At 41.5% G+C, this 22,836-nt stretch overlaps 2 protein-coding genes across 12 annotated transcripts in view; one reads left to right on the top strand and one right to left on the bottom strand.

Annotated features, from left to right (window-relative positions):
• LOC104152920 (zinc finger protein 366) overlaps nucleotides 1–8,513 on the top strand; it is a 36,276-nt gene extending 27,763 nt beyond the window's left edge. For all 5 annotated transcript variants that reach the window (XM_009688510.2, XM_009688512.2, XM_068928874.1 and 2 more), the window contains 2 exons: nucleotides 847–1,021; nucleotides 3,655–8,513. In XM_009688510.2, coding sequence (XP_009686805.1) covers nucleotides 847–1,021; nucleotides 3,655–4,190 — 711 coding nt within the window. In that variant the 3' untranslated portion in view covers nucleotides 4,191–8,513. The remainder of the gene's footprint in view (nucleotides 1–846; nucleotides 1,022–3,654) is intronic.
• Nucleotides 1–22,836, bottom strand: part of PTCD2 (pentatricopeptide repeat domain 2) — a 106,101-nt gene that overhangs the window by 50,528 nt on the left and 32,737 nt on the right. Inside the window, exon 12 of one of the 7 annotated variants that reach the window (XR_011138087.1) lies at nucleotides 19,201–22,833. The exons of 2 other annotated variants lie outside the window; for them this stretch is intronic. Coding sequence is in view for 3 of the 5 variants with exons in the window: in XM_068928885.1 (XP_068784986.1) it covers nucleotides 21,972–21,989 (18 nt within the window). In the remaining 2 variants the exon portion in view is untranslated. Of the gene's footprint in view, nucleotides 1–19,200; nucleotides 22,834–22,836 lie in introns of those variants that run through there. 4 more of the 7 variants (XR_011138088.1, XM_068928886.1, XM_068928885.1 and 1 more) reach the window with 4 other exon arrangements.

The following is a 22,836-nucleotide window of genomic DNA, read 5'->3' as shown; positions in this document are numbered from 1 at the left end:
TGTTAGTGATGTCAAACTCTCATGTCTAGAGAATACATTTTATTTATAAGGGATGAGACTATAAAGGACTCATCTAGAAAAAAAAACAATGAAAAAATCCCTTATTGTTTCATCAAAGGGAAACCTACGGGATCAATGGCTCGAGCAGGCAGGAACCCGCTCCAGGGAGAGCTGAGTCATTGTTGCAGTCCCATGACTGCTTAAATTCCAGTTTGCTCACCAGAGGCACTAAAACACAGAAGTTGGTAAACAGAAGATGAGAAGCAGAGAAAAATGGGGCAGCAAAAAACAAATTAAAAAGGAATTGCTTTTTTTAGCTTTAAGCAAAATGTGCAGTCATTTCAATTCCACTTAAGGAGAAGTGATATTCTGCTTGGCTGTTTCACAGACACCTTTCATTGGTTTTATCTTGTACTTCCATCTCTGCCCAGCATTGTTCTTGATTAAAGGCTAGATTTATAAACTATAAAGTAAATGGTTCACCTGAGCAGTAAGCTATACATATATATATATACTTTGAATTTCCTTCAAGTTAAGAGCCATAGGTTACATAATGATGTCTCTCCTCTCCTTACAAAACATTCCCTGATCTGGGGGGATCATTGACTGTGCGTCAACCCTTAGGTACCAAATTTTTAAAATGGCAGTTGTGCAGAAGGGCCTAGATAGGGCAGACTTAATCATATATTCTTATCTGTATGATTTTCTTTCTATCTATGATAGAAAAATAAATTGCAGCAGGAAGCTGCCAAGGCTTAAGTTAGAAGGGTAGGTTCTATTTTCTTTTAAAATGTTCACCTTGAAAGTACCTCTACAAATAATTTTCATTTTTACTGTTTTTGACAGCTGTGTGGAAAGGAATTTAACAGAATGCACAATTTAATGGGACACATGCACTTGCACTCAGACAGTAAGCCTTTCAAGTGCCTCTACTGTCCCAGCAAATTCACCCTGAAGGGGAACCTAACCAGGCACATGAAAGTCAAACACGGAGTCATGGAAAGAGGATTTCATTCTCAAGGTAACATTTATCAGCAATGTTATTCTCTGAGAGGTTTGAAGATACACACCAGTACCATCCTAATAGGCTTTGTACCCCAGATCTGTGATCTTGTACCACAGATCCAATAATACTGGAAGAGATTGGATCTCATAAGCCTGGGAGGTTGTTATTCACTATCAGGATTACTCCAGTGCTATAGAACAGAGATCCCCAAGGTATTGGCCCTTGTCTCAGAGACCTTTCAGTCTAGGTATCTGACGACACAGAGAGACAAACCAAGATGGAGTAGTAGACGAAAACAAAATGAGACAGTCCTTGTGAGCACCAGGGACAGTTATTCTAGTGCACTGAGTTGCTGTTGTCAAGACTTAGGGAGAATATACTCAGTAGTGTGACAGCAGAGGACTTATCGAGCTGCGCAAACATCCCTGTACTTTAGGTCAGGCCTCCCCATCACTTCAGTGTAGGGAAGGTGAAATATCCCCAACGCCGTCAAGCTTCTCCTAACATGTAGGTACCTCTAAAACACAAAGGGGAGAGAGCTGGTGCAGACTAAGTCTTAGTAGGACTGTGGTGCTTGTAGTGGGCTAGGAGAACTATTGGAGGACATGGATAAAATTGCATTGATCTTCCTGACTAAGGGTGTAAATCTGCCTCTATTAAATACGTTTAACAATTTGAGTGGATTCAGTTCCCAGATGCTGGCAGGCCACAGCCTAGCAGCCATGGATTAGCAGGCTTCATTCTCCAGACACATCTGGTTAGGAGTTCATAGTTTTTCCTTTCATGTTTGAGGCACATTACCATGTTCCATATCTTTGCTATTTCAAGATTAGATTAATAATGTGATTTTAAACGTGGGGATAAATCTTAAACCCATTCAGAGCTGAAAGAAGCAAAAAACTAGAAAATTTCATGGGGACCATGAGGTACCAGCAATCTTGCTCACTACTTACTGGATTTCAGTTTGGAATGGGAGTGGAAGCCCAAATGGTTGTAAGTCCAGGAGCCTTTCTGCTCAAGATACATTTATTCTACGCCATATTGACATAGCTAGCTTTAGAGGAGGGCCATGAGCTTAAGACCCAGTTTACAAAGAAGCAAGCATACATGAGGAGACACTCCTCCACCATCTCAAAGAATATGGATTTTTGATCCCTCACAGTATCCTGCAAAGCATTTCCTATCTCCTACCCACCATACATACTTCCTAAAATCAGCCTCATGTGTGCACGCATGCCAATGCTTTCTAAAGAAGTGAGGAAATTAGGGAGGATTGTTTTGAGAGCTTGAGTATCCAAGAGATTATGTTTGTTAAGACTTTCTGGATAAATAACTCTTTCATGGGTAAGATATCTTGGTGTTCCTCAGATTCAAGCTTTAAGGCAGCCTAGCATGAATGGAGACATCTTCTAAGGACATTTGGGATAAAATTTACACGGCTCCTAAAAAGTAATAATATAAATGGCTCTTTTTCCTGTAAACCTCCTACAGCACCATGCTAGCTACACAATTACTTGTAACTGAAGACAGACTAAGTGCTTTTCAGTATACACAGATTCTTCAGCCCCTGAGGCTTATCAGACACAGACAATTTGTAAGGGCTGCCACCTGCTCATAAAGCATTTTAACAAACACAACCTGTTGCAGTGTAGCAGCGGTATCTAGTGAGGCTACATAAATCCTGCAAAAACTGGATCCAATTATTGAGGGAAAAAAAAAAGGAAAAGAAAAAAAAGTACAATAGTGGCTTAACATATTTTTGCTGTTGGATGAAATCCTCACCCCAGTATTGCCATTATTCTTTTAATTAAGATGGACTGTGCTTGCAATGGCTGAATCTTGCTCTGGGCATCCCGATGGTTAGGGCATATCTGAGCCCATGGATGCCTCCTGGGTAACTCCTGGGTTTCCAGGAAGTGGAAGAGAAACAGAGAGCAGACGCTCTGACAAATATTAAGACAAACCAGGTCTAGGACCACACTCAGACTTATATTGCACAGCTCATAATCATCATTTGATTATAGTGATTTCCTCAAGCTGTAGCACTAAATAGTGCATAAAGCTTTGCAGTGGTACCAGGTGAGACAATAAAAATCAAGGAGTGTGGAGGTCATAGACTGATCAGACATGGTTGCATCTTCATTTTTAAAGTAGTAACTTTGCACCAGAGCGTCCACAGAACAAATATGTTAACATGTTTATAATCTGTTCCACTCCTCTGGAAAAATACGGACAAAAACTAAGACTTTGATTATGGCATGTGATGATTTAGATCAAAGTGTTGATTTAAAAAAAATAGGAACGAGAAGGAAGTGGGTAGGTTCACTGGCAAAAATAGTTTGCAAGAGGCCAAGACACTTCACTTTTATTCCTAGCTCTCTCTCATCAAGCATCTGGCATGTACATTACAATGTTTCGTGTGTCCTGACCTGGCTGTAAAGTGGATACAGTAGTACTCCTTTTAACAGCATTTCAAAGGAGATGTCATAAGCTGTAAACTTTAAGGTGCTAGCAGATAGCTGGGTGGAAGACAAAGGTAAAATATTAAATAGAAGGCCATCTCACTTTTTATTTTTTAACCATATATTATCTAGAAAAGTTTGCTATATATAAATTTTACCTTTTCTCCCCCCTTAAACCACTACAAGGTTTTGGAAGAGGAAGAATTGCTCTGTCCCAGACAAACGTCTTAAGAAGTCTGGAACAGGAAGAGCCCTTTGATCTTTCCCAGAAAAGCCAAGGGAAGGGAATCTCATTTCATTCGGATGGTGAGAGTGCCAAGGGAAGCTCATGCCAGGAAGAAGAGGAAGACAACTGCTATGAGGCAGAGCAGTACAGCCCTGGCATGTACCATCATGGCAACAGCAAGCTGTATGTGCCTCAAGATCTGTCTGGCAAACCGGAGTGCATGATGAAGGACTTTAGAGAGTCCTACTACAATGAGAAGGAAGAAATGCTAAGAGAAGGTGGACTGGAGAAGAGCATTGGAAATTCAGACAAGCAGGAGAGCCAGGGGGAGAGAAACCTTGCCAATGACAAAGAACACCTCAGCTTTAGGTCCTTTGAAAAGGGCAGACTTGGCCATTCTCTCTCTGATTACTTGTATTTCAAGCACAGGAATAAGAGTTTGAAAGAATTACTGGAAAGAAAAATGGAAAAACAAACAATGCTTATAGGCATTTAAATGGACAACATTTTAAAACAGCTGGAAAATGGGAACCAAACAGCTTTTAGCATTTACCAGAGCCTGGGAGTTTGTAGCAATCTTTAGAGATGAACAAGCTAAACCAATAAAGATAATTTAAGTAGTAAAAAATGTACCTTCAAAGACTAAAGCAGTCTAAGGGCACCAAGAAAAGCAATAGGTATTGAACAATAACAGTTTTATACTTATTCATTTGATGTATAAGGAGACAATGGGGTGGGTACAGAAGTTTATTTTCCTTTATCAGGGGTGGTAGAGACTTGTATGCAGTTTTCTAGTTATCAAAAAAGCAACGTACTTTAGCATTTGATTTATTATCTGACTAAATATATAAGAACAATTCTAACCATAGGTCTCAGAAAAATCTGAAAATACTAAGTACTTCGCAATATAAACAAGAGTACTGTTAAATATGGTGTATATGAAAGCACTGTCAGTCTCAGAACGAACACAATCCAAATATTTTGCTTACTGAAACGACTGTGTTAGTTCAACCACTTACAATGCGAAACAGGAAAAAATTAAGAGCAAACGCTAATGTCTTGTGAGATAGTGAAGTGCAACTTCGTAATGCTTTGAAAGGACTAGAATTGGTTACGGTCACAGAATTTTTTCCTCTGGCTCAAGGGGATGCTCATCTTTTGCTACATTTCTATCAGTATGAGAGTATTCAACAATTCTTGAAGTAAAATAGAACGGACTGTGTTGACAATTTGTTCTACTGTCTGTTCAGACCAATACATGTAATGAGCAGCAGCAGCAGCACATAGCATTTGCAAGTCTTCCTGTAATTGCACATTGCATAAAGCAGTGAGAGTCATTTCATTGAGAAAATGATATAATTTTTGCCATTTATCTGTTCAGTTAATCTTGGCTAGCAAAGAGGATTTTGAAGTTCCAAAGTCTGATCAGATTTTATATTAGAAGAGACACCAAAAAAGAGCCCTTAGAAGGTAAACAGTACCTCACAGAGAAAACCAGCTTTTAGACTTCCTCTTATCGGAGTCTCAGATTTTCCCTTATTAACACAGCTTGACCAGTAAGGTCCAGGCCTTTCAGAAGAATAATTAAAGAAAAAAGAATTCCACTAATGCTGTTTTCCCACCTTTTCATCCTCTGATTCCTATACAAGCATTTGTTTGTGATAAAGTTGCTAAAAGCTTACTTCATTAAGCACATTCCATTAATTGCATCAATTGTTTGACCAAGGCTTTGATTCCTGCATCTTCAAGGTATAGGACAAACAGCCCCAAGTCATTCTGCTGCTTCAGAAGAAAATAAAGATTTAAAAGGTTTATAAAGTATTCCTACATCATTTTGACATCCCAGCTCAATAGGTTAAACCCCATGTATATGCTACATCATTTCCAAATATTACTACCTTCTTTATTTACCTGCCAAGATCTTGATCTAAAATACCTTGTTATCAATCATGCTCAATATATAATAAGTTGTTACCGAATATGAAGTCATATACTCATGGCTTGCTAAGGCTAAAGGCCTGTAGCTGCAGCTCTCTGCTATGATGAGAAATATTATGGTAGTAATAATTCTCACACCTACCAGTGAATCAGCATCCATGGGGCAACATTCCTTACTCATCACATAAAACCGAGCTTGTGCGGTCTGAGATTGCAGAAGGCGTTTCACTTTTCAGGGCTCAAACATAGCGCATAGCAGGTAAGAAAGATTCTGAATGAAGAGCAGAAAAAATTCTTGATATAAGAAGCTTAAACATATGGGTCATTCTTCTAAATGTAATTTACTCCACAGCTAATGTATGTACTCTTTTACAATAAAAAGGGTATACCAAGTTGAAGTGGAATGTAGGTCACTGGGACTAAAATGAATGATGTCCCTCAACATGAGGTGTATTTCAGAGGTACATAGCCCAAGTGTTTTCAGTGAAGGATTATTTCATCATGTACATTTGTCCCTTGCTTCCACTGCAAGGGACACTGTTTTCCACTGTTTTTGGAAAAGGAGCCATCTTTCAAGGAAGACAGTGTGGTCAAGTAGAAGAGTTAGAAAACTTTCAAGAGTAATGTGTACAACTGTATTCTTTCAAAGATTAGAGGGGAAATGATCTGGTAGAAATTGAGCATAAGCTAGGAGATTATCTCTTAGAAGAGGGAACAAATTCTTCAGTTACTTTCTTGGCAATAACTTGCCTCTCTGCAAGATGAAAGCTTCTATCTGAAAATTTACATAGCCAACAGCTGGGAGCCACTGGCTCGCAGAAATGTCTCAAGATCAGGTAGCTCCCACCTGTGCACCATTCAAGTTCTGTCCATGCCATCTTTGCACCCGTATTATTTCTTATGATAAAGGAATAAGCAACGAATCAGGAATCTAGTTGCTATTTCTAGCCTGTTGATCATACAGATGAATTTCATTCAGCAAGTCATTTCACTCCTGCAATGCGTAGAACCCATTCAATGCAAAGGCTTGTTGTCCGTGAATTTGAGAGCGTTATGGGAGAGATAAACAGTTTTTATCAAGACAGATACAAACAGTTACACATCAAAAGCATTCCAGACAAAAAGGCAGAGCAGTCTGCTGCAACAGAGGAGAGATTTTCAACAGAGCTCAGCTCCTGTTTGGTATCCAAACTACTGAGCAGAGTTTTTGGAAATGCTCAGTGTAGCTGAACAGTCTGCCTCCAATTGAGAGTACTACACTTCTGAGGACCTAGTCCTGAGTTCTGTGGAAAATCTATGTACAGCAGATAACATCATAACCACTAAGACAATGTCTACTAAAGGTATGCAGAAGAATTATGAGCTCTCTAGAATTCCCTTACTGACCACATAAGCGCAAAAGCCAGAGTTGTTGTCAGGAAAAGAAATCACTGCAAACAAATCTGGTTGCCTGAATAGTTAACCAAGACAGTTTTTCAACCACACCTTCACTGCAGCCTATTTATCTACTTGTACAGTCCCACTTCTTATTGCAGCAAAAGCAACAGCCAGCCACATACAGCCAGGTAGGAAGCAGCAGATAGCCCCAGAATGGCAGTCCTAGTTGGGAATAATTCCTAATGTAACTCTTCGTGAATCCTTCCTAGAAAGCAGAAAACGTTCCTTTACAATGAGGTTTTGAGATTGTACTAGTCACATAGTCTTACTAAGCTAATCCATAAGTAATCAAGGTTAATTCATCTTAGAGCAGTAAAGAATTCATCTAAAAAAACACCATAAGTCACCAGCCAGAAGAACTGCAAACAAAACCATTACTGAGAAAAGGAGTGAGTACCAAGTGACTCAAGCAAAGGGATTAGGAGAATAATAGTCTCCCTACTGCAGAACATTAGTATAGCTGAGTCTAAGAAACATGTTATATAGAGGACCCAAGGGACAAATTAAATGTAAAATAACAGTCTTTGTGAAGCACCTTGCTTCTCCAACATAGGTCATTTTCACACTATTTACATTGGCGCTGTTTCGGGAACAGACAGTAACAGCCTTTGCTTTTTAATAGCTTTGAAAATGCTTTACAGAAATTTGTTCTCCTAACTAAGTTATTTCCTATTTCTAATTTTCAAGGGATCAACTTCCTTATTTTACTTTGAGTAGAGGCCCAGAAGTCCTACAGAGATATTGCCCGTGTGCTGTGTTGTAGGTAACCCTGGAACAAGGTATGATTTGAGTTTGACCACCAGGACTCAGCCATCTCCTTGTGAACCTGAGTTCTCCTGCCTGCTAGGCAGCCTCCAGTCTGTGACAGCAAAGATAGGTGCTATGTGCTCAGCAACTCAAAGGATAAAATGTTCTATGATAATACTGTTAATAGAGGTTCATCCTGTGCTGTGTCCTATTTGCTATGCTCTTAGAAGGTTATTTATCAGAAAGGTGAAGTAACACTGTTGTACTCCTCTTTTTATAATTCTTTGTTGGTCCAGAGGCTATTCGCTGATTTTTCTCTTCATAAGGTGCTGCTGGACCCTGCTGTTATGAGTGTACAGTTAAGAAGTAATATAAGTACTATATTTATTATTCCAAGAAGTATTTAATAATTATTAACAGTTTGAAAATAAGTCATGTCTGCTCAGCTGAACAAGATGTAACAGAGCTAACATTTTGTACTCCTAACAGATTTTGCAAACGATGTGGTATATATTTATTTCACACAGAACACTGGGTTCCTATTTAAAACCCCAATTCAAAAAATGGACCAACCTATTTGTGAATATTTAGTTTCTGGCTTTCTATCTCAAGAGTAAAAGCAGTTCTCCTGAAACTAGCATATATGATGTATTGCATTAATTTAAACAAATAAACATATCTGAGAGATGTTCCTTTACTTTGTATTGAAATGGATCAGGAGATCTTGACACCCTATCTATTTTACAGAATAAATGCGTGGGGTTGGTCTGACAAGGTCATACTTCATTTAACACCATTGAAGAGTGGTTCTTGTAAAGGGAAGCCTAAAAGAGTGGTAGAGGACTAGTTAGGAGACAAGGGGAAAAGGGCTGCCTAGTTCTCTGAGATAGAGAGATCTCATTATTACAGAGTGCAGGGAGGAGATAAGGAACGCTCTGGAATGATTATGATATTTGTTAATACAGCCTCACCCAACCTAAAAAAAGAAAGATGTAATTCTTATCTTAAATAAATTTCAAAGATCTGCTTCCTGTTTAAAAAAAAAAATCTGATGTTTTATAAGCAGAAGTTAACAAAGTAGGGATACCTTTGTAATATCAGGTTCTAAATAAGCAGAAGATCGAGATCTCAGATGTCTAAAGCTTCTTTATCTAATGGAGAGCATCACTTTTACGTGATGAGTAAGTTCTTGGATTGTTTGTTTGTTTTAATGAGATCCTGATGGAACTGGCATAATGAAACCTCACAGAAACCATTTTAAGTTGTTTTGGAATACAGAGAGAAAGCATCTGGAATTCTGGCTATAAAATATTTCAAGTAATAAATAAAATAAACAAAGATATTTAGTTTATAATACTCAGAGGGCTATACATTAAAAAGCGCTAGAAGGCTTATATATGTAAATACTAGAAATACATGTAAGAGTCTAAACGAAACAGAAGTAGACCTTTTCTGTTTTCTTCTTTTTCTTGCTCTCTTCTTTTTTGATTGCAGGTAGCAACCACTGTGAACATTATAAACTAGTTCTACATGAGGAGGAAGATACGCTTTTTTAGCTAGGGAGTGACCTAATTCATTCCTATGTGACTCAGTATCAGTGACTGTCAACATTTCCTCTTTGCTGGTTGCAACAATATATTTTAGAAAAAGAATATGTTTCATCCTTTTCACAATTTTCCTTCTCATTTTTGTTGAAAACTGAAGTGTGCTCACTTAGGTCTTCAAATAAACAGAAAGGAAGTAGAAGGAGAGTCTCTCAGATACTCCTGGGGGAAGTGCTGAGCCTGTAGCAAAATGTGGGGAAAGGATCAGTGTATCTAAAGTATCGTCATAGACACACACAGCTGTTATGCCAAAAAATGAAGTATCATTAAAAAGAAAAAAAACAGCTCTAGTTAGTTGCAAATGAGATGGGATATCTCTGACAGGAGCAATGAATACACTCATGGTCAAACTGCAATGTGTTAGATCTTCAACAGATTAAAATCCTAGTTTAAATACCAACATTGCATACACGGCCCGAAGCCAGATTTGTCCAATTCATACACCGTGTGGCTTGTGTAGTGTGATAGCTAAATGTGTTCACCCACTGATTCACAATGCAAAGATCTGATCCAAAAACACATGCCAGCCAGTTCAGCATTTGGCAAAGATGAAACACTAAATAGGTATCACTGCTAAGGCTGTTCCCAGATCCAATGCCGTTTCGGATCATATTCCATAAATTTCCCTAGTGATCGGCCTACACAGTACAACTGAACAGACAACATCCACTTTGTGAATTAATCTTATGCTGTTCAATCATTCTGTTTATTCTGTACAAAAAAATATTGCATATTCAGTCCAATCCCACAAATCATCTAATTCAGATGGAGCCAGGCACCATTCCCTTTCAGTGGCTTACTTCCTGGATTTAAAAATTTCTGGTAGTGTAAGTAGTTGAGTTCAACAGATCTCCGCCAATTTACATCAGGGGAGAATGTCTATGTTTTTGGAAATGGGATTGCCTCTTTACATTGTACTTGTTGTATGTACTTAAGTACCCTTATGGTTCTCAATGGAAAATCATTAAAGAATAACTTATGATCCACTAAAAGACAGAGCGTAATAAAATGAGAATGATGCAGTTTGAAAATAAGAAATGTGTTTCTATCCGATGGAAAGTTACTGTATAATTTAATGGAGTTGAGCCCAGTATAAAGATGATAGATACAGTATCACAGAAATGATTTTAAAAGAAATACAGATAATTTAGTGAGATAAGTGGCAGACAGAATCCCAGAAAAGAATCGATCAATACAGAATGACATCTTTCCATAGAATTCTACAGCCTAGTTAATTCTTCACAGATCTTACCATTTTCTACTGCATGGTACAGGACTTTTCCATAAACAGGTAACCACTAATCTTTTACTTACAGGACAAGATGATTTTTTAAAACCAGTATATAAAGTATTTGTACAAGATAGAGAATTAACTCTCCAGCCAGCTACACGAATATAATGAAAACTAACAATAATGAGGAAGTCCTGCTGTGAAAAGAGCTACAATGAAATTGAAACAGGATTGTGCCTAGTACTTGGAAGATTATGAGAGCAGCACCAAGGCAAGCAAGGTCCAAGATGATACAGGGGTCATAAACAGACACACAAACACTACTTGGGAGTTTGAAAAGAGAAGTGATGTTATTTGAGGGAAAAAAATTAAAAGTTACCCCTAATGAGAATTTTTATCAAACCGAGATTAACTACACTCCAAGTTCTACAGGGATGTTGAGTATGAGTCAGACTTCAAATGAGCAACCACTGGGACTAGGCACCGGCAAAACTCATGCCATTGACAAATACTTCCTATAGAAATGGCCAAAGTTGCTTACAATAACAGTAGCCCATATGTGTTTGTTATCATCACCCTGAGGGAAGTAGCCACCCCACCACTAACCAGCAGAACAGACTGTGTGAATGGATTGTGCAAGGGTGATCCACTCCAATGCAAAGTTAGTCTATTTTGGTTATATCATCCCCAGGTTAAGCAAACCCATCTAATTTCACACCAAAGTGCATGAGGAGTACTCACGCAGCCTGTTCAACCCACTTTTCTGTAAAAAACAGCACAAATATATATGGCACAAATATATTTTAAATGGCTGCACCCATTTCAGTAGTGAACATCTGATGAGGACATACATAGACACACATTCTTGATTTCAGCTATATGTTCAGTGGGTGATTCTACCTGAATTGTATTAACAGATCCAATCCCTACACAGTGTGAACTCACCCTACCACCCGTACTCTGTTGGATAATACAGGACTTTTTCATTTTCACTGCCCCATGACTCTCAGTGTGGGAGTTTAATAATCTTGCAGGTGGGATGACCTATTTCTTCACTTTCTTATAATCACATGCTTCCAGGTATATTTGTCCCAGGCTTTAGTTCTGTATTTTTATACTCCCACACAGAACCAATTTTTATGTAGATCTTACCATGCTTCCTGAGGAAAGTGAGTAGCTGAAGTGATTACTTGCATGCATTTTTGACAGATGGTGGCAAACTAGCAAATTATATTTTCTTATGCTTCTGCTTTTTTATTTTGGATTTTTAAAAAATATTTCCTCTTTTTCCGTTTCACTTTCTCTGATTAACTCTTTAGGAGCCTGGCGCACAGAACACTGAGGCAGCTTCCTACAGGACACTGTAACTGTTCAGGGTGGTCTACTCAGAGACCTCTGCTGCACTGCCACGGCTGCTCTTTTCTTGTGAAATGCTTAAACAGAAAGAGAATACCCCAGTAGGACAGACAAGCAAACAGAATGACAGAGCCAGGTGCACTTCATAACATTTCCAAGAGCCAGTACCAGGAGGACAGCACGTTCGTCCTAACTTCTAAGCAAGACGTAGCTTTAAACATTTTTAGGTAAATTTAAAAAGTTTTAATGTTTTAGGGTTTGCACTTTTCTTTCAGATTAGGGACGGAACTTGTGAGTACTAGCAGGCGGTGGGAACCCCTTGATTAACTCATAGCGGACAAAGATCGTTAATCTCTCTTCTATCTGTATATGTTTATGGCCCAGGAGTTAACAGTCTAGTTAGCCAGGGTATATTTATAATGCAGCAGTTTCCATACATGGCTTTTTTCAAAGACTCTTGAAAAAAATCCCAATAGATTGACAGCAACCATAAAATCCTGCCAATCAGGATTACGAAGGGTGGTCTCATCCAGTTTGCATCATCCCAAAACAACAGCTTCATAAAGCAGCAAACTCAGCGACCCTGGACTTGCTCTTGCTGTGCAAAGGTGCCTGCAAGTTTGTGAGTGCACTTAAAGCTCCCTTCTCCAAAAATCATCTGCCACCTGCTCTTTCCTGCTGCTCAAGCACCGCAATTACAATGTTGTCAAAAGGAGAGGCGCATTCCCTCGTACATCCAAAGAGCTTCTCCATTTCGATTCTCCGTTTTCCACTGTCATCAGCTTTCTACCTTACAGTTTCAACCTGAATTGCCATGAGTCACACAAAAAAAAATTTGGGGGGTGAGGAGAAAGACAGCGTAGCTATTCTGGAGATCTAGGTTCTTAAAAAAATAGGTCATTGTATCGATACTAATCATTTTTCAATCTGTTTATTAAATATCCCTACAAATTCCTTAAGAGCCTCCTCATGACTTTAACACGGAGACGAGGCCTAGCTGCCCAGCAACTAGAAAGCTGTCTTACACTGTCCAGATCTGTGAACTCTCCAAAGACATGGAATTTAATACATAGCTTTTCAAGTCTTACTTCTGCAGGTGTTTCGCTGCGTGGGGTATTCCCCTCGCTGAGCCTCCTGCCGCTCTCGGAGGCAGGGAGGCCAGGCGGGCCGGGACACCCACGGCCCCCCGCAGCCCTACCACCGGCCCTCCGCCCCGCGCGCCTCCGAGCGGGGTGTTTGGCCGGCTGACACCGAGCAAAGCTTTATCCCTCGGCCTCGCGGAGGGAAATCGTTGCCATCGGCGTTGCAGAAGAGGCGCGAGGCTGCGCCCCGGCTGCCTCGGGGGTGACGGGCTGCGAAGGCCCCCGGGGGGCCGCCGCCGCCCACCAGCCGTGACCGTCTGGCACAGGGCACCGACTCGCGCCGCCGACTCGCGCCTCTCAGCCACGCAAGCTACCTCCATCCTTCTACGAAAAGCACCGTGTGAGAGCGCCAGGCCCATCTGCTCACCCTCACACCCTTTCTGTGGAAAACTAAAACTGCTAACCTGTCACTATTCGCGCTCGTGTGTGGGGGCACCCCCGCGCTGCCCCGCGCTGCCCACCCACCGCCACGCCGCCCCGCAGAGACCCGGCCTTGCGGGCGCCGAGGGCTCGCGGCGGGACGGCTGTGCCCACCGCCCGGGCCTGGGGGGTGGCGGCGGGCCCGGTGCCGGAGACGCCTTACCTTCTCGGGCCTGTGGAGCCGCCGGTAGGGGTAAGGCGGGGGCGAGCTTCCTGGGGGAGGGCCGCCCGGGCCCTCGGATTCGCCCCTCGGGCGGAGGCGGACGAGGCTTGTGCCACCGGCAGCAGGCCTGCGCCTGGGTCACGGACCGGCGTGCCACACCAAGCGTTGCATTAGCTTCCGTTTTTGTCACTGCTTTCTCTCCATGGTTCGCAGCAGAGGGCAAGGAGGCTCTGGCTGAGGAAAGGGAGGAAACCCCCCGGCCAGAGGGGCTGGGGAGGCTGGGGGTGGCGCGGGGGCGCCGGGGAGGGCACACGTTCCCTGCTTCAGGAGCACCCTGCCTGTCCTTCCTTCGGCGCCTCGGTGCCTGGCCTCGAGAAACGGTCTAGCCTGACTAACACAAAACGTGCTGCTTCGCTTTAGAAACCCCGCTTCCCTCTCTAGGCCCAGGGAGGCCTCCCTCGGTGAACGCCAGCCTGCCCGAGGACGGGCGCGCCAGGCCGTCCCTCCCAGCCCTTCCTCCTCCTCCTCCTCCTCCTCCGCGTCTCGCGTCTCGCTCGCCCGCAGCGCTCCTCTCCCGCAGCAGCAGCGCTGGCCCCTCTGGCGGCCTCACAGCTGCAACGAGCTGTTCAGGCCTCAGGCACACCGCAGCCACGGCCACTCAAATCCAAAGACCTGCAGGAGAGAGTCGGAAGGATCTGGGCTTTGACTTGCCATATGCCCGGTCCAGACTCTATGCAGAATAATTTTACAATTATTTCTGCACTCTAAAATGCGGGTGTGACCATATATCACACAGAATTGTAGCCATATCTTCCTCTCTCCCCCAGAAAAGAAACCACTGTTTTCTTGCTAATGCGGCAAAAGACACTCTACTAGAAGTATCAGCAAATGGATGATTAAAGCTCAGCAATTACCTTTGAGCTATCTTATTGCCCATCCTCAGCGTAGAGTACTTGGATGACAACTGAATGGCAAAACCAGCAGAGGTGCAGCAGCATGCAAAGCCACAGAGTCTGGTTCAGCAAGTCCCAGAGCACGTGTTGCTGGAGACTGAGAGAGTATTCTGGGCAATGCTGGCTAAACGAGAGCAAAGAGAGAAGCTGCATTATTTTGTCTGTATTGCAAACAGGGACATTTGTGTGTCACCACCACCAGGAATAACCAATTGTTCTTCCTTCCATAAAAGCTAAACCTGGGTGGATGCAAGAGAGAAGGTTTCATTATGACCTGCTCTATGTGTTGAGAGGGATTATTTAAAGAAACACACCTTTCAGGAGAGCACAAATAGCTTCAGGACCGGCTAGCTCTGTTGAATACTACCCCAAGCTGCTCACAGGAGAAAAACGGAGTCATAACTAAAACGCAGTTGTGTCTTCCACTTCTTCTCCCTGCACTTCGTACTACCTCCATTTGCTGAGGTTCTTCCCACTGCAAGGTACGAACCCTTGGCCTAACAGCTCCACAAACCACTCTTACAACGATAGCCAATCCTTACATTCCTCTTCTCATTTTTCATTACAGGTTTCCAACACCTTTAAAGCAAAGTTACATATCAAAACCGCAAACTTTTCTCCAAACACTAGAGAAACAGAACTTCTTCCCTCCAGACCCTCTGACTCCCTCTCTCCACCTCACTGTAGCCGCTGACTGATCTGTCTCCCTGGGCAAACTTGCCCAGGCACTTGGTTTCCATGCTGACAGGGGTGCTCAAACCCTTGCTTGCCTTGTTAGAACCCACCTCAGCACACCTTCTTTATTTTTATCTCTGCTAAAACTTTTCAGTGTTTCACTTTGCCACCTGAACTGTGTCCTGTTAGTGTATACATTTTATTATTATGGAGCTCTCCTTTGTGAGAGAAGGAACAGTTAAAATATCACTCACTCATTTGCCATCACACTGTGCTCCATGTCTTTTTTAGCAATCTTTTTCCCTCTGTCCTTTTCTCCCTCTACTTATTTATTCTTCTTTCCTCTAGGCAGATGCAACTGCAACATCCTCTCCTCAGGCAGAAAGTAACAGATGATTATGTAAGTCAGACTATAAAGCCAAAAGAAAACTCCATACTGCCCTACCTGTGTAGCTGAGACACGTTCAGGTTCACTGTGCAAGAAAATAATAGTAGCTTCATATTATAATGGGTTTGATTGCACTTACTACCTTTTAAGTGAAAGTCAAACCAATTGTGATACATATGAGAGTACAGAGGACTTCATGGAGCCAGTTCATCATGCATGAACTGCAACCCAGGTCTGTTCCCTGTCTCAAACAGGCAGCAGATTGGGTCTGACAGCAAGAACAGCAGTTGCCTCATCCACCAGAGATGACAATATGAACCTGAGCTGTGTGCCCATAGGCAAGAAAAACATGCAGAACTTACAGAGCAGTGGAGTCCATCACCCTGAAAAGGGAAAACAGCTTCAGCTAACAGCTCAGGCTGCTGCCCGATGCTTATGCTTTCAGCCCATTAACTGAGGAAGGGATGTACCTAAAACAGGTGTCACTAGACCTTTAAACTTTGAATGCCTGACCAGCTGCCAGTTGGCTATTTACAATAGAAGATAAAACACTGTTTCTGACAGCCAAACTTCCTTTGCTCTCTCTTCCTCCTCCCATGACTGAGCTGACTCTGATCTGAGAACGTTCCTGCGCCAGCGTATGACTAGACAGCATTACCCCTGTAAAGCATAAATCTGACCCAGTTTGACTTGGCTGTTCAATGTTGAATGGCACACAGCCAACTTGCTACCAGTTGGGTTATTCATGCTGCAATAGGAAGCAATCTTCCTGACATGCAAACTTCCTTCTTCTTCTGCCTGAGCAGCAGTGCAGGCAGGCAAAGATGCTGAGTTAGATAAAGAACAATTTGACCTTGTGAAGATATGGGTCTTGAACCAAGGCTGCACTTCAGCTTCGTTGTGCTACCCAGCAGCACAAACCATGGCAGATTCTGGAAATACAGAAAGCAATTGTCCTTCCTGCAATAGAGAACTGCTATTACAGCTCCTATACCAGCACTCATCCCATGTGCAAACACAAAGTGTATGATCTGGAAACCCTTGGTAGCTAGAATGGACCTTTGCAGGGGAGAATCTAAACTGGAATTTAAGGGGCCCCTGTAGAATGCAATTATAGTTATCTTGCTGTGGAAAATACTAATCTATTAGAAGGGACTTCCTCATCTGAGATTTAAACTGGTTATGTGGTATCACTTCTTCCTCTCCCCTTTCCTCCTCATGGAAACTCTTCATCCTTTAAAGAAGAGGCTACACAGGCCTACAGTGGGTTTCATTATTCTGGTCACCTGAGCTGCTGCACAATATTCTTCCTGGAGAATAGCAAGTTAGAAGAATTGTCTGTCCCATCTAAAAGAGCTGTGGCAGTGATATCTACAAGCCATGTATTTGTATAAGGCTCTCCTTAGCTCTTGATCTGAAGCGGAAGGAGAGTCTTGGAGTAGCGGGAGAATGGAAAACAGCATCCCATTTCTTACTGAAAGAAGAACGTTCTGTCACTCTCAAACTATTTACTAATTCTCATCATTTGTTACACTAGGGTATAACGAGTGTTAACAGTGGGACTGGTTTATACTCTGACCCTGAGAGCCAGGTGACATGTATTAAACATCCAGTGTACTGTTCAATTGGGTAATTAGAAATCAAAGTCAGTGATAAGACCTAGTAGAACTGCTTAGAGAAATTAAAAGCACAGGAACTTGGTTGCGATCCGGTTGTAGCATCTGTGGTGTACAGAGTATTTTTCTAAGCCAGAAAGATAAGTAATTTGCGAAAGGGATAATTTAACAGTACTCATAGAAGAATACTGCCCTTCAGACAGCATAATTCCCACCCGCTGACCCTGCAAGCTACTTCTTCGTTCTGACCATGCCATTTTAAAATCAGGTCCCCATGAGTATCCTTCACCTCTTGCTGATCATCTGTATTCGTTTTCCAGAAGACCAAGAGGGCTGAGCGGTAAGCTCGGACAAGGAACGTCCCAGAGCTGCCTTGTTGCAGAGGACTACATCAGTTCATGCTGGCTAAAAACAGCCCAGCCCCCAAAGGCCAGCACTTAGAGAGTCTCCCCTAGCACGGCAACCCCGCTGCCAGGGGCAATGAGGGCTCTGTGCTAACCTTGCTTTTCCTGAGGGGTTCTCTACTTTGCCGGGGAGCAAAAATTATGGTGACTTATTCTGCTATTTACATCAGTGTACAGTATGGAAGGAGATATGCAAGTAGTGTTTAGATTCTTGAACTGATTGTTTTTTCTCCCAAAGATCAATACTCATTATATCTGTGCAAAAGGAGCTCAGAAGTAGAGTTAATGAAGGCAGCAGATTTTAGAAAAGTACTAGATACGTACTGAATATCAAGTACCCTAGACATATAATTCTGTATTCAGTCAAGACTCTTGATGTAAAACAAGTTACATCTGGCGAGTTAGGGATTTTTGGGTGTGTTTCTCTTTATTTACAAAGAACATATACAGAATTCTGTCTCCATGAATACAGTAGGGACAAACAACAGGAGGCAGTTTCTTTGTTCAGAAAATCAAACCTGTTTTATGCCAGCATTCTGTCCAAAATTAGTTCTTTCTCCCCCTCTTTGGATTTCTTCCAGGGCCATGCTACTAGTACTTCCTTGGCTGGCCCTGGATTTCTTTTGACTGCATTTTTGTCAGGTTCACTTCTCGCTCACACATATGCACTCTTGCAATCTAATCAGAACCCATCCTCTGCATTTGCAGTGTCCCGGAGAAATCTGCTTGATTGGTAGAGTCCAGGTTTTCCTTAGGACCTTACTGGTCTGTGACTTTGGTAGCATTGTCTAGAGTTTCATTTATTGCTAACAAAAGGGGATTTAATTATTTTCTTAATGAGGTTAAACGAAAGTTTACTAGGCAGTTGGTCAGCTACAGTGAGGTTTGAGATCCCTAACATATCAAGGTTAAGAGTATCGGCAGTTACTAGCATCCTCCAGCCTAGCAGGGTTTATTATGAGAAAACAAGTTAGGATATGCAGGAATTCAGTTGGGAAGTTGATAACATGATCAGAATTGAGAAAATGAGTTTGAATTAACTGTTAACTAAAGATATGTGTTTAAGTGGAGTACTCCAACAGCCTTAGATTGTTAGGTTCTAAGGTACCCTGAATTCAATCATCTGATTAAATTCCTTCTGAATTTGAATTAAGCTACATAGAATTTAATTCTGAAAGACAGTATCTAAAAAGGAGTTAAATGCAGTTTACGTAATCTGCTTTAAAATTAATTTGGTTTAACATTCTTGAGGGTCACCTTGCATGCCTAAAACATAAATATTATCTCCCTGACTCATTTCATGACATCCATGAAAATGAAAAATGGCTGGTCAGTATAATATTAATGTATACTGACATGCTTGAAGAGGTATGTAATAGGCACTCAACATTGTTCTGAAAAATAACTCTGGCTGATGATATAATGATATACAAAACAGAAGGGTATAACAATGCAGTCCCTCTGCCAAATTTGCTCTTAGCGGCAGTATTTGATAGATGTGACTCATGAACGCTGTGATTTAGTAAAAGCTTTGCTGTTTGGTAGGGTGACACTTCCCTAGTCAGGTTTAGGAATCAAGGGGAGATTTCACTTAATCCATCAACGGGAAAGTGGAATGAGCAAACTGCTCTGTTGCCTCAAAAGCTGGCCGAAGCGTAGAAACCTGGTTTAATCAGAATGACAAGCTGATATTCGTTTTATTATTAATTTGAAGAAAAACAAACACTTGTGGAATTAGAGGCTCTAAAAATCATGGTCCTGTAAAAAAACATTTCCAAGTTTTTCAATGTCTGAATTATTTTACATTGTTTTATGGATGGTGCTGTTGTCATATTTTCACATTCTCTTATGATACAATGGTGCAAATATTCTATTTTCATGTAAGAAATGAATGAGGTATGCTTATTATTGCTATGAAACACTTTTTCTTTACCGTAACAAGTCCTGTCTGTTATTGAGAAGCAATTAGCCATATTGTCTTAGAAAAAATCTTTCTGGGCTCAAGCTGTTGTAGCATCCCCTTTCAGCAGGTGGAGGGTGGTAACGCTCAGCCTCCAAATTTACTCTGCCTGTTCTTCAGCATCACCCGCCTTGGGCCTCACAGAAAATAAATGCTCTTACCTCTCCTTCCCTGCTGACTAAGCATGGAGACTGGCTTCCTAATGAGCAACTACATTACCTGGATAAAGGTAAGCAGCATAAATACCAACTTATTTTCCCCAAAATGTTTCAATATAAACCAAAACCTAACTCCTCTTTAACTCTAGAAAAACAGAGAGCTGGAAGTGTAAAGAAATACAAGCTAGCAGGTGTCCAGAAACATTTACAAATGCAACTTACTTTACTTACGCGATATTATCTAATAACAGCAAATAATGAAAAAAAATCAGAATACATTCCAAAATTAAATCTGAATCTCTTCTGAAGTGAAACCCTTTCTGTTGGTAGAAACTTTAACTGAAGTCAAAACAGCTTTGTGGGAGAGGAATAATTTGATTTGAAACAGCTTTTTTCTGACAGAAGTTATTCAGAAAGTGTTTCCCAACTGTCGCTACTCCTGACCTTGTAAAAACTTCAACTATTCCCTAAAACTTGAAAGCTCCAATGGTTATATATGCCGTACTGTGTTCCTTTGACTTTTCCCCTTCCTTTAAAATGTAAACCCATGACAGATCCATCTATTTGTTTATCTTTCACAGTACAGAGCCATGCACATTTCTTGTCCTATACAAATGATTAATAATGTCATGACTTTTAAGCCACTGACTACTAAGGAACACTTTGCTTCTTACCCTCTGCTTCATAATTTGAAGTCTCCCACCCCCATCCATGACACACAGGCCTGTCATTCTCTTTCACTGTCATTTCCTTCTATTTTATCTAAGTGTTTCAGAGTTTTCCCCAGGAAATTCTTTTCTATTCATTTTTAGTGTTTTTAAGGGAGCAAACAAGATGAAAGCTTAAGGAAAAAAACGTTGTCTTTCTTGACATTGTAAATATAGCTGATGTTTCCCTTTTTGTAGTCATGTGGGATGCAATCTGAAAACTATTAAGGTAAATAGCCGTTAGTGAAGCCTTCGTTTTACAGCACAGCAGACGCTCTGCTCAAACTGAGTATCTTTTGAAATCATTTAACAAGCAATACAAAGTCAGAGCAATGGGGTAAGAGATTTCAGTAGATACCTAAAACCTAATTGCTCTTCTTCACAGCAAGATATCTCAAAGGTTTAAGTATTTATTGGTTTATAGGCATTTCTTATTAGTAGTCTCAAACCCAGGAATATAATTTGATTGCCTTCATAGGGTGTAAACCAGAAATAACTCATCTGAGGTTGGGTGGTTGTTCCAGTGTGCAAGGTTGTTAATCAGAATCTGGTAAAGAAGATGAGAGCAGTTTCCTTTTCTTTGGCCACTTCCATGCTAAAAGCAACAAGCAGAAGATAAAATGTCTCTTCACCCTTTCTTTTTGACACCAAGAGCCACTGTGCAGTTACTTTGCTGAACGTTGTCTCAGCAATATCTTCCCCATCTGATAGAGTAACTGAATGCTACAGCATTGTGAAGAAAAGAAAATCCTGTGGTAGTGAGGGATTTCTCCACCTTCAGTTAGGTCTTCCTTCTTACTAATATGGTAACTAATCTAACAAGTAGGAAGAATTGAAAAAGAGGAATCCCCTTGTTACCATGGAAATAGCAACTTGGCAGACTGACAAAGGAAAATAGATTTGTTTTATTAATAACTTCAGCAGCAGAAGAGGACACAATATAGAATCGAGAATCACAGAATAACTAAGGCTGGAAGGGACCTCTGGAGGTCATCTAGCCCAACCTGCTGTTCAAAGTGTGTCCAACTAGACCAGGTTGCTCAGGACGTTGAGCAGCTGAGTTCTGAGTATCTCCAAGAATGTAGATTCCACAGCCTCTCTGGGCAACTTGCTCCACTGTTTGAACACAGGTGAAAATTTTTTTCTTGTTCCCATGTTCCGACCTGCATCCTTTGCCTCTTGTCCTGTTGCTATGCACCTTTGGTAAGGGTCTGTCTCTGTTTTCTCTATACCTTCCCATGAGGCAGTTGTAGACAGCAGTAAGATTTTCTCTGCAAAGCTTTTTCTAGTCACTCAGCCCCCCACTCTGTAGTGTTGCATGATGTCATTCCGTCCCAGGACTTTGAATTTGCCTTTGTTAAACTTCATGAGATTTCTGTCACCCCTTTTCTCCAGCCTGTTGAGAAATAGAGGTCCCTCTGAATAGTAGCATGTCCTCCAGCATATCAACCACTCCCGCACGTTTGGTATCATCTGCAGACGTGCTGAGGGTGAACTCCTTCCCATTGTCCAGGTCATTAATAACTATGTTAAACAGTATGGGTCTTGGTATCAGTCCCTGAGGGACGCAGCTAGGAACCAGCCAAAAATTGGACTTCATACCCCTGATCACACAACCTCTTGAGTCCATCAGTCCAGTCAACTTTCTACTCTCTTGATCATCTGCTTATCCAGTCCACATCTCACCAATTTATGTATTAGGATACTGTGGGAGACCATGTCAGAAGCCTTACAAAGTCAAAGCTCTGCCCTCCTTCTCCACTGACTGTGCAGTCACCTCATTGTAGGAGTCAGTCAGTTTAGTGTCTGAGCTGCTAAAGATTCATATTGATTTACTGATTTTTTGACTGTGTTCTCATCCAGTAGTTTTGACCTTGCTATTTTTCAGTCAATTAAAGCTTGTGGTTTCCATTGTCCAGTTGACCTGTTACTATCTGGCAGGTGAAAGATTATGCCAAATCAGTGAACGGAGGGATAAGAGGCCAAAAAGGGAGACCTATCTTAAGCCTCTTGGTAATTAGTACACTACGGTCACATTTGACACTTAGATTTTTCAGTCAGAATGCTATTTTTCTCTACAGGCCAGGATCCCCAGCTGGCTGAGAACTCTGGGAACGCACTGTGGCCTTTCCTTCTCTGACAAGTGAGAAGGTCATGTATTGTGCTTGTGTGGTCAGGATGCATGACCGAAGATTTAGTTTAGTCATTGCTGATTGATAGACAGCACTTCACAAAGACACCTG

This window comes from Struthio camelus, chromosome Z (genome assembly GCF_040807025.1).
Source record: "Struthio camelus isolate bStrCam1 chromosome Z, bStrCam1.hap1, whole genome shotgun sequence".
NCBI lineage: Eukaryota > Metazoa > Chordata > Aves > Struthioniformes > Struthionidae > Struthio > Struthio camelus.
Note: the sequence above shows the minus strand (reverse complement) of the source record. Positions and strands in the feature narration are given on the sequence as shown.